At 44.8% G+C, this 12,420-nt stretch overlaps 1 protein-coding gene across 2 annotated transcripts in view; it reads left to right on the forward strand.

Moving 5' to 3' along the window:
* Window positions 1–12,420, forward strand: part of ALX4 (ALX homeobox 4) — a 77,497-nt gene that overhangs the window by 57,039 nt on the left and 8,038 nt on the right. For both annotated transcript variants that reach the window (XM_081165734.1, XM_081165735.1), the window contains exon 3: window positions 10,860–10,988. In XM_081165734.1, coding sequence (XP_081021860.1) covers window positions 10,860–10,988 — 129 coding nt within the window. The remainder of the gene's footprint in view (window positions 1–10,859; window positions 10,989–12,420) is intronic.

The following is a 12,420-nucleotide window of genomic DNA, read 5'->3' on the forward strand; positions in this document are numbered from 1 at the left end:
TGATGTCTCTGCTTTTTAAGATGCTGTCTAGGTTTGCCATCGCCTTTCTCCCAAGGAGCAGGCGTCTTTTAATTTCATGTCTGCTGTCACCATCTGCAGTGATCATGGAGCCCAAGAAAGCAAAGTCTCTCACTGCCTCCAATTCTTCCCCTTCTATTTGCCAGGAGGTGATGGGCCCAGTGGCCATGATCTTCGTTTTTTTGATGTTGAGCTTCAGACCATATTTTGCGCTCTCCTCTTTCACCCTCATTAAAAGGTTCTTTAATTAAAATGTCCTTTACCATACCCAAGGGCAACAGGCTAGCTGGGGGAGCAAAGAGCAGACTAGATTAGGGGACTCAGGTAGAATGTTGTGGTGGCTGCAGCCAGAAGCATGGGGGGGGGGAGCTATTGCCTCAGGCGCAAAAAAAAAAAAAATTAGGGATGCACCTCTGCAGCTGCTGCCCTGACTGGAGGTGCTCCCTGTCCCACCTGCCCACCTCACCTGAGCAGCATGCTGAGCAGGAGCTGGGAGAGGACGGGCCATTGCAAGCTTATGTATTACACAGGTATGCTGATCAGGCAAGCAAGGATTGACTGTGGCTCCCTGCCAAGAGGACAATTAGGAGCAAGCTCAGATTTGCTGCCCTGTGTTATGTGGAATGGGCCTGCTCTATACTGAATGTTTAAGTTGACTTGAGTGCCAGTCGAAAAGGGAAGCGATCATACACATCCATTCACAATACTTCTTTAGGGAAGGGGCAAAGCTCAGTGAAAGAGTTTATGCATTGTATTCAGAAGCCCCCCCTGTGATCACCAGCATCTTGAGTTAAATGCTCCTGTAGTAAGCATTGCCACAGAGTTTGTCAGAGACCTTGGAAAGCTGCTGCCAATCAGTGTAGGTCTGATTCAGTTTAAGGAGCTTAATGGGTCCCTGAGGACAGAAAAGGGATCCAGCATCCCTGCTTCCACGTAGCACAGGAACATCCACCCAGCGTTGCTCCCAGTTGCTTTCCCCCAGTTGGTGGTTTCTTTCTGGCAGCCTGTTGCCTAGCTTACAAACTTGCCTCCTTCCACTGTGCTGAGTGCCAAGAAACGTCCGTCCGTCCCCTGAGTGCTCGCTTGTTAATGAAAATCTTTTCCATGGGTGACCCTGTGATGTGGCGGGGTCTTGAAAGCAAGGTGGAAATGTCAAAACTTTGCTGTAGCAAAATCACCGCCTGGGTGAAGAAAAAACAAAACACAACAAAAAGCAAAGCGAGAAGTAATATATCTTGATCCCTTTTCTCCCATAAAACCCTGGGAGGCTGGTGGAAGAAGCGGAAAGGCTGAGCTAAGCCTGCAGGAAATTAAACATGAAATGAAAACAAGCTCAAGTTATTCAGCTCTCTCATCCCAGGCTCCAATTTCCCATTCCAGGCCACTGATAAAATGGTGTCCAGTTTCAGCGCTTAAAGATGAATTCTGGCTCTGTTCCTACATTCAAGCAAGCCGCCGAGAGAAGCGCTCATGGCCCTTCATAAGAAATAAGGAAGGCTTGAGCAGGGAGTGAAACAGACAAGGAAGAGGGGGAGGAGGTTGTGTGTGAGAGAGAGGTTGTGGAGAGGATGAGCAAGAGACAGGGATCATGAGAAAGAGACAGACGACTGAAGCGGGGCACGTGGGTGGGTAGCTATGAGAACCGGCGGTGGATGCTAGGGATATGCTGTGAATGAGAGTCCAGACCTACAGCTGTATACAGGCACAGCAAGAGTCCAGATTGAAACCCCTTCTAAAATCAGTGCAACCGATTTATATCCTAGGCATACCAAAAACACATTCTCCAAGTGTGGATCCTTATGTAGCCCAAATGGCACTGTCTGTGCACAAGAGGGAGGCCTCAGGAGGTATGGGGGAACCCCGAGTCTTAAATGAAAACTTAAAAGAAAATTAATGAGAAGTGTAGAAAAACTAGAGGTGGGGCACCCCAAAAGAGCGCAATGACCATGCTCAGTGAGGCAGTGACAGCAGAATGCTGACTGACTTGGGTCGGGGAGGGCTGTAAAACCTAGGGGGTAGAATGGAATCTGGAAGATCCTGGCTAGCTACTGCCACACTGAACAGGAGCTCACTCCACCTGGCAACCTTTTTTGCAAGTCCCATTTGTGGAGCCCATTCAGATAGAGCCAATCCTACTGGTGACAAGGATGTAGGTAGCACATCTTACATGGCAGGTTTTGGTGCACCATTAAAGGGCATCAAAATGCCACTGTGTGGGTTTTCGTCTTGTTGTAGTAGTATTATATTTTTGCTATCATTTATTTTTTGTCTCAGGCCCCAAAATCTTTTCAGCCATCTGTGCCTTAATATGACTTTTTCATGCTGTGATTTTCATTCAGACCATGCAGAGTTGGATCCATGCAGGTCTTGGTGTGCATAACATTTAATATTTGATTACAACTGTTGCATTTTTTGGCACTCATTATCAAGCACCCCACCCTGATCTGCACAGCTTTCAAGTGTGCTGATGGGCAGCTGCATGCCTATTGTCCAACTACAAACCATGGTTACCACAATTTGAGGCAGTATATACCCAGTAGCTTGTACCTGTACTACTGTTGCATAGGTTTGTTTATTGGTCAAATATTAACAATTCTTGATGGGCAAAGCTGTGTCTATGCCCCACTTCCACACTGGTGCAGAAGGTGCACAGAATCCTGGCCATAGTTTCTTGATGCAGAATTTGAATTTCTTTAGCATTTGCAGATCTGTGTCTACAGCATGGAAGGGTAGCCTGTGGCCCTCCAGAACTCGCTATCACTCCCTGATCGTTTGCTGTGCTGGTTAAGTCTGAGGGGAGTTGTAATATTCCCAGTAATATGCTTGTAAGAAAAATAACAATTTAAGAATGTTTTGAAAATGAGAGGAGGAGAAGGCGATTCAGGATTCAGGAGAAAAGGCCCACCCCAAACGACCCCCAGGTGCATACCTGGCAAGAGTACGGTGGCCATTTTGGTTGCTGTGATCTCACACGATTTTGCAGTAAGATTTCCCTCAGAAGAAAACACTTTTGGGGGTGCTGATCTTATGCTGTGCCTCAAAACACAAGTTTTTGGGCACTGTGCCCCAAAAAAGCACTTGGGGGGGCTGCAGCACAAAATCATGTGAGATCACAACAACCAAAATGGCCACCATGCTCTCATGATTAAAAACGGAGAGATGGCGTCCAGGAAAATGGCTTCCCAGATTTTGGCTTCAAAGCATTGGATGGTATGCAGGTGTGGCAAACACTGACCCTTGAATGCAGCAGGGGATAGACATCATGACTGACTGAGCATATGTGATACAACAGCACAGGGCTTTCCAGTCTGTTTCCTGTGAAGCAAAGATAGAAGAGGTGTAAACTGAAAGGGCCTTTAGGTATAGAAGTGAGTGCTACCAACACTGCATGCTTGAAGATCCATTGCTTTCTGGTGGAAGAAATTGGACTTCACACATTTGTATTAAACACCAGCACCAAAATAATATTTATACTCTGCCCATCTGGCTGTGTTTCCCAAGCCACTCTGGGTGGCTCACAGCATATATCAAAACATACTAAGACATCAAACATTTTGGTTATCAAAATGGTGCAGAGGCAACACAGCTTTCAGCCTTTTGCGTTAGAATCCTTCTGGGGTCTTTTTGCACTCCATCTCTCAACCACACGGAAGTCAGTCTCATGCATTCTGGAAAATAAAGAACTGAAGAGTGGTGTTTTGGGGGGTGTTTTTTTTTAAGGATTGAAGTAATAGAAGAAAGGAATAGCTTAGGTTGTCTAAAAATATCACCCTAGAAATCATAGTGATTAGGATATCTCTCTCAGTAGTAAGTGTTGTAATCTTTTAATCTGATCATTTGTACACAATTTGCGAACATTTGCATTTCATTATATCATGTTTTAAAGCTTTTTCTGGAGCCAAGAGGTAGTAGGGATCCCACCACACTCGTCTCAAATGGTTCCAGTTAAGGGTTTTTTTAAAAAAAAAAAATCCACCCAGATGTTGTGGGTGTTTTTAGTTTGGTACAATTGCTCAACTGTGGACAATTTTAATGAGTTCATATCTGCATATCAGCTACTGCTTAGTTCTTAAAACTTTTAGAAGCAGAAATCTAGTAGTAATAGTAGTAGTAGTAGTAGTAGTAGTAGTAGTAGTAGTAGTAGTATTAATTATTGCTCTGTTATCCCCTGCTATTTAACAATAACCCAGTTTGGTTCATGATAAAATGGCATGCCCTAGCAATAAAGGATGAAGCATGAATAAGCAAAAAGAGAAGGGATTTGAGGATGAGGAGCATAGAGTTTCACTGTTGGAGCATCAGGAAACCAATGTACAGTGGTACCTCAGGTTACAGACGCTTCAGGTTACAGACTCCGCTAACCCAGAAATAGTACCTCGGGTTAAGAACATGGCTTCAGGATGAGAACAGAAATCGTACTCCGGCGGCGGCGCAGCAGCAGGAGGCCCCATTAGCTAAAGTAGTGCTTCAGGTTAAGAACAGTTTCAGGTTAAGAACGGACCTCCGGAACAAATTAAGTACTTAACCTGAGGTACCAATGTAGAAGTCAAAGCCCAAAAGGGCATGAGTGATGCTCTTCTGCTGGTCCTGATATTCACTCCTAGTCCCACTGGTGGCAAGCCAGCTGCCATTGGTAATGGTGGCTGGTGGCCATTGTGGCTGGAAGGGTAGATGGCAGGGAGACCAACTAATAGATGGGGCCAGTTGACAGGCTGGGTCAACCCCTGATTGGTTGTATGTAAGCAGGCAGGCAGCTTGGGGTTGACTGAGGGCAGATTGAGGCTGGTGGAGCAGCACTCCCATTTGCCACCATGAACCAGCCTTTGCTGACTTTAGCACAAAGGATGGGTGTGCTCTACCCAGCCTGATCTGTAAATTTAATCATAGGTCAGGCCTCTAATCTGATGGCCTCAGGGCATTGGCAAATGCTTAATGATGCCATCGGCCACAAGTCATGACCTTGAGTCCTCTGAGGATCACACCCAGTTTGCTTCCACTTGACATAGCACAGCCCATGCCAAAGGGGCATACTAGATTCACCATACCAAGGAATTAGAGGCTACTGGGAAGACTGGATTCCTTTATTGCACATTTTCTGAGATGTGTAGACTTAAAAGAAACAAAAACCAAGTTACAGACAAACAAGCCCCAATTTCCAAAATGCAGCAAAAAACAAACAAGTTATCAAATTTTACTGTAGTTCATAAACCTGAATAATTGGACCTAATGTGCTGGCTGTTTCTCCTCCTCCCTGCAGACACAGCCATTTTACATAAAAGTATTTGCACACTTTAAGACAAGTGAAATATACTCTGAGTCGAGAGTGGATTTCATGCTCTTTATTCAGCTCATAGAGGTGAGGAGGAATGAATGTCCCCTCAAAGTATCTGCTTTATATACATTATTTACACAATGGGCTGCACGTGATTGGCTAATTCTGGAATTCTCCTGTAGGCCAATCAGGTTGTGGATTCACTTCCATCTGGAGCTGGATTGGGTGGCTCCTGCAGACCAATCATACTGCTGCATTGTTCTAGGACCAATCAGACTGCTACATTTTGGATCCTATTGTTCTAGGACCAATCAGACTGCTGCATTTTGGATCCTATTCAACTCAGTACATAACAACAAGTGTGCGACATATGCTTTCAAATCCTTGAATATCAGCTGGTCCCAGCAGTAGCAGCAAGCTGGAGGGAGGCTGTTCCTGGCAGGGAGGCAGAACTGGATGCCTCAGCTATTTGAGACTCTGGTCTTTCAAGGGGAGCCCTCTTGAAGTGCCACAATTCACCAACTTCAAAATGTGGTGAGCCCACAGCCCCGCTTAGGGTCCCTCCTGCTCATTTTGCTGAGCAGGGCCCTGAATGCACCCCTCTTCTACTTTCTCAGGAGTTTGTTAGTCAAAATGCCGGCTCCTGAAATGCCTGCCCCTTCAGAAATGTAAAACAGTATCTTGGTTCCCTCTCAACTCAATTAATTCATCAGCGTAGGGTCAGCTTCATTCCTCTGAAGGCTTTAACCTGCCCGTATGAAAACGGCTTTGATTTCTGGGCTCCGACACACATTGCCAGCACACCCTCCCCTTAGAAATCATCTGTCAAGGTTTCTCCTTGCCCAGGGGCACTCCTAGACGCTCTAGAACAGTTGCACGTTGCACATCATCCATATTCACGAGCAGCATAGCGAATGCTTCACCATGACAGAAAGAAATGTGTTTGCCGTGTCTGGGGATGGACACATGTGCGGAGCATATGTTCTGCTAGCAGCTTATGGCACCCTCTCTACCTGCTACCCACTCCTCTTCGCACAGCAGGGTCACCCTGTGGACTCGGCATCTGCAGATCAAAGATACGTCGGCTGACCAAGCCTGTGACTGGCTGCCAGCTGGGCTGCTTATAGGAGGGGTCATATCAGCATGTGGAGAAGGCAAAACAAGACTGTGAGGGTGATGAATATACCCAGTTGCAATGCTGTATTCTCACTACCTGAGTGCAAGTGGTATGTCAACAATGATGTAGCCCTGTCTGTCTCTTCTCCCCTCACCTAACATGCACACACTATGGTTCTGTAGCCTCTCTGCGGTTCCCTGTAGGGATTGCCTCAGTGGTACCAGTAAGTCAGGACTTTGGGTCAGAACCCCAGAGAATGTGCTGCAAGACCCCTCGAAAGCAACAGGGCTGCCTTCCTACATCTTGAAGTCAGCGAAGTTAATACACATAACCATCTAAGAAAGGGTTCACCCTGTAAGACCGTTAAGGCCAGAGTCTAAAATTACCTAACTGCACCGCTGGGGATTGTCATTTTTTTTGCAGATTGCAGGTCAGCAAAAATAACTCCAAAGGCTGCAGCTGGCAGACGCCCATGCAGACACGGTTTCAGTCATTTCACATAAATGAGTGATTGCTTTGCTTCTGCTGCTGCTGCTGCTGCTTGGATGAGATACAAACCATCCTGGAGCCACATGGGGAGGAAACCTCCAGGTCACTGAGAATCTCCTTGCCAGGCCTAAGCAGACAGAGAGAAATCTCCTATTGGAGATCAAAGTGAGATGCTGGCAAGACTGACTCCTGCAGTTTACAAGGGAAGTCAGACTTTAAGGAGAGGGGTAGACAGAGAGGGAAGAATATTGTCATCCACTTTTGCTCTCCTCCTTCTTGAGAGGCTTAGTGAGTGACTACACATACACACAAAATGACGATAAAAATTCAATTAAACACATTTAACCTGTGGCAAAACATGAATGCATTTGTATAAATGCAAGCAGATGACACCCCAGCAAGCAGCTGTAGGTACAGTCAATTCAGTTGTGAGCCCCCTTTAGATAATTTTACCTCTTTGCTATGCTGTTCAATCCTCCTTGCAGTTTTATTTAAGGGAATAGATGAAGGACACAGGTCAGCCAAATACAGTTAATGTAAACCAGTTTGTAGAAATGTTCCTTTGGAAAGCACAATATTCTAGTTCCTGATTATTATATTTTAAGAAAGGAAGAAATTTATTTTAAAGATTTGGTTAATAACTGCATCATCCCTTGCAAAAGAGTAGAACTGCATGGTGGATACATGAGCCATTTAAAACATAGCAAAAAAATTAAAAAATTAACCACGTGGCATAGTCAGTTTGCATAAACAGGCAAAAACGATGGCAACTGATTGTGATTCTGCTTTAATTATTGATAGTTTTGTCTTTTTGTGTGACAATGTACTGCTGATTTACTATTATGGCAGCATCACTGTCTTTTTAGAATAGAATATTGAACTTTAAGATCTTCCAAGAAAAAATAATAATTGAGGACTGAATAGATAACTAGGTTTCTGGAGTTCATCCACAGATCAGATACCTTTTAATCACTTTTTAGTGACTGGAATTATGTGAATATTACTGACTTAAAATGCAGATAGGTCACTGTTTTTCTCAATTTGGATTGAAACTGGTTTGAGCAGAAAGCACATCAAAATGCAATGTTTCCTAAAGAATGACAGGATAGATACGGAATATATCCGGATTATGGCCAATATCATATGTGCACCGCTTCTCAAACCAGTGGTGGCCTTTGGGCTCTCAAATTTCAGTGGTGCCCTGTGCGATGCTAAAATTTGGCACCTTCTCACCTCCCGCTCTCCATTCTGCAACTTTGTTGTGGTGCTAGTTGTACTACCCTAAAACCGCCTCTGCCCAAACCAGCAATGGGAGCACACTGGATGCTGAGTCAACAGGAAGGTTTACACAGCCTTAGTTGGTTGTCTCACATCATGCCCATAGCACTTTGATATCTCTGGACTCATAGTTGTTCCCCTGTGAGTTGTGACCAAATCTTGCTTAGTTAAATGCACCATTTATACTTTGGATACATCTTTTTTTAAACTTTACCTTGTAAAACAGTTCCCATCTCTCTCCCTCCCCCCCTCTCCTCAATTCTAGTTGTTTTCATTTTGTCTTGCATATGTTGTAGAACCCTGCTGTTTGGTGCTGTATTACAAGATTAGTATTAAGATTTTGTTTGAGTTTCAAAAGTATGAACAAAGCTTCAAAACTCCCATTGGAGGAAAGAAGAGGACAGTGAAGCATTGGACCCATAGTGAATCAGATTAATCTATGCATTTCCTTGTGTTGGCCATGCATCTCACTGTAAATATAAAATTCAATAATTTAAAATAAATTAGCCTTGTTTGGCACCTCCACAAGCAACCAAGTTACAAGTTGTGTTAATAGCAGGCTTTTTCTAGACTGTATCAGTGCCAGGTTACAGCTGCTATGGGCTAAATATGTTTAAAGTACAGGGGTACCTCAGTTTAAGAACAGTCCAGTTTAAGAACGATTTGATTTACAAACTCCACCAAACCGGAAATAGTCTCTTGGTTTGAGAACTTTACCTCGGTCTAAGAACAGAATTCGAACGGTGGAAGGGCACCGGCGGCAAGAGGCCTCATTAGGGAAAGCGTGCCTCGGTTTAAGAACAGTTTTGGTTTAAGTACAGACTTCCGGAACGGATTAAGTTCGTAAACCAAGGTACCACTGTGTTGTTGTTGTTGTCATTAAATTTATAATTCTACCTTTCACCAAATCATTGCACATTCAATATACAGTGGTGCCCCGCAAGACGAATGCCTCGCAAGACGAAAAACTCGCTTAGACGAAAGGGTTTTCGGTTTTGCGTTGCTTCGCTAGACGAATTTCCCTATGGGCTTGCTTCGCAAGACGAAAACGTCCTGCGCTTTTTTTAAAAAGCCACTTGAAGAGGCGCAGTTGCGACGGACCGTGCTTTGCAAGACGAAAAACATCGCAAGACGAAAAGACTCGCGGAACGAATTCTTTTCGTCTTGCGAGGCACCACTGTATGTCCCCTCTCTTTGTGATATAAGAATAAAGAGCTTAAGAGGACAATTCTATAGATGTGTATTTGGAAGTCAGGCTTAGGCGTGAGTTCAATGGGACTTGCTTCTAGGTAAGTGGATAAGTGAATAACCCTATAGTTCTGGAAGAGTGTCCCAGGCACATTGGGATATATTGGTTCTTTCTCTCCCATGTCAGTGATGGAGCTCCTGCACTGGATAAAGATATTCTGTACTGGACTCCCCCCCCCCCGCCGCCGCCATAATGGAAACCTCCAGCAACCTGACCTGACAGGACTTTGGGGCTCTGATATCAGTGGGGCCCGAAAGGGTATGTGTTGGTGGACTTTCGGAGCTGTTTCTCCTCACAGTAGGCAGATTAAGAAAGCAGGTGAAATAACTGATGGAGAAACAAACAGATAGCACAGCATCTTCCGTTTGTATGCTCAGAAAAGTTAGAGGGACTCGGAATCCATCTAAGGCAGCACAATGCCTTGGGTCAGCCTTGCAAGTGGCACTGGCCAGTCTGTTTGGGCCTTGCATGGTCCAAGCCTATGGGCAGACTGAGGCTGAGAGAACATGGCTTGCCTTAGTGTAATGGTGACAGAGATCAGATTTGAACCGGGGTCGTTCCCAATTTGTAGCTTGGCATTCTGCTACACCTGCTCTTAGAAATGTGCAGAATAAATAGGAAGGATATGGTAAGGAAGCTCTCTGAAAACTCAAATGTCATTGTGTCCTGATATAGAGATACAATGTAGGATGATTACCTGTCACTTTAAGACAATGAAGCTCTCATACCAGAAAAATGGACCAGAAGAGAGAGGAACAGCTAGTTTTGTTCAATATACAGTGGTACCTCGGTCTACGAACAGCCTGTTAATGAACTATTCGGTGAGCAAATTCCACAAAACCAGAAGTAGCTGTTCCAGTTAGCGAACTTTACCCCAGGAGATGAACAGAATCCGAACAGTGGAAGGACACTGGCAGCGGGAGGCCTCATTAGGGAAAGTGCACCTCAGTTTAAGAATGGCCTTGGTTTAAGAATGGACTTCCGGAATGGATTAAGTTCGTAAACCGAGGTACCACTGTAATTAGGTTGGTGTTCAAATTAACCAAAGGTTCATGAGAAGTTATTTGTGAGCAACGTACAATACAAATATAGCTCAAATGAAAGCACCTATGTGTGATTCTACTGAGATAAGCACCCAAATGTGGGATTTAGGTTCCATATTAAAAGACTCTCTCAGCCTGCTTCTTGGCCAGCAACGTTCAGCTACTACACAGAAGGTAATAGCATTGATATCAACGTTGCCATTTTAGGAAGGTCTAAAATATGGGATGGGTATACAATGACAACACAAGCAGAATTCTGTTTTTCAAACTGCTTACAACTTGGGGTGGCCTGGAGGAGGCAATTGTTCATCTCCAGACGCAGTAGATGTACTGAGTTCCTCTCCCCTTCCTTCCTTTCCTGAAGTGCTTTTCAACCTGTGCTTTTCTTCTCAGGTTTGGTTTCAGAACAGACGGGCAAAATGGAGGAAGCGAGAGCGGTTTGGTCAAATGCAGCAGGTCCGCACCCACTTCTCCACAGCCTATGAGCTCCCCTTACTAACTCGAGCAGAGAACTATGCCCAGGTGAGTGTCTGCCACCAGCACACCTGTCTCTTTAACATTAAGGGTGGCATTCAACTAAGCTTTACTCATTAATGAAATTAATGAACATGACTCAGTCAGGTCCATTAATTTCATCAGGTCTGCCCGGAGTCAGTGTTGAATACCACCCTAAGGCCCTGCCTTTAGTCAGTTGGGATATGGTAGGATGAGACAAGTCATTCAAGGTTCAAGGAACTGATACGGTGTTACAAACCTTTGCCTCTGTAACAGCTGTGAAACTTACCCTCACATTTCAAAGATAGGAAATAAATGTGTAGCATGTACTTTGTTGCCTGTATAACCTGGAGAAATTTGGAAGTGGCTTGTAAAATCTGCCATCCATTTGTAATCCTGTGCACATTTTGGGGGGAGTAAGCCCCATTGAGTTCCTTCAGAGCAAACAGGCATATGCCCAGGAAGGAAAGTGTCAGAAGAAGAACGAGTTAAACTTTTCCGCTTTACATCCTGGGGTCCAAGGGAAATTCTCCCCCCTCCCACTTGTTGGAAACAGACAAGGTTGCTCATCTTGCCCTTGCTCATCTCCTCCCACCACATAACGAAAGATCCTTTAGGTTGGGAAGGGTCTCCAGGCTTTCAGTTGCCCCTTTCTGTACTTTCCCTAGCTCCATGATGATCCTTCTTCGAGATGGGGGTCAACCAGACATGATATTCATGATATTCAAAATGTGGCAGAACCATAAATTTAAACGATGGCATTTTTACTCTGGCTATCTTGCGTCCCCTGCTTTCATCACCTCTGAATGTTACGGCCTCGTCTCCCCCACTATACCTGCCACAGAGATGTAGTCTGCCGGAGGTAAAAGGTCAGGCTTGGAGCCAGAGCTGAATGGCGCTGGAAGGCTGTGGAATGCAGGCCTTTCGGAGACAGGCATTTTCCTACTTTCCATCTGGATCCTCTCCTGTTGCATTCTTTCATCTCACATTCTCCCCCCAACACACCTCCCCTCCCCACCTCCCAGGGGCCTCCTGCTGGTAAAAGTCATTCTTCGCTCTCTGCTTTGGTAGGATCGTTTTTTTTTTTTTTGTTTTTTTTTTTGGTTTCAGCATCCTAGATAATCCTAGATAATGTGCTTGTTGTTGTCATTGCAATTTTTCTCTCTCACACTAAGCAAAAGGGGGGAGCTCAGAGACAGAGTGTCTTTAATTGCAGAATGTCCCGGAAACAATTCCCAGAAATGCCTTGATTTAAGAACTGGCCAACTGTCTGCCTAGCCCAGGATCACCTGCCCAAACTGGCAGAGCTGCTGTCGGTGAGGACAGGTAAGTCCTGGGCTAGACAGACAATTCATCAGATGGCTGAGTTTTCTAAGGGTTCCCACCCCTCTTTTTTGATCAAGGCTCTTTGCCTTTCATGACTGAATGACAGAATTTCATGACATGAAAACACTCGGAT

Source organism: Podarcis bocagei (assembly GCF_964188305.1).
Source record: "Podarcis bocagei genome assembly, chromosome: 1".
Lineage (NCBI taxonomy): Eukaryota > Metazoa > Chordata > Lepidosauria > Squamata > Lacertidae > Podarcis > Podarcis bocagei.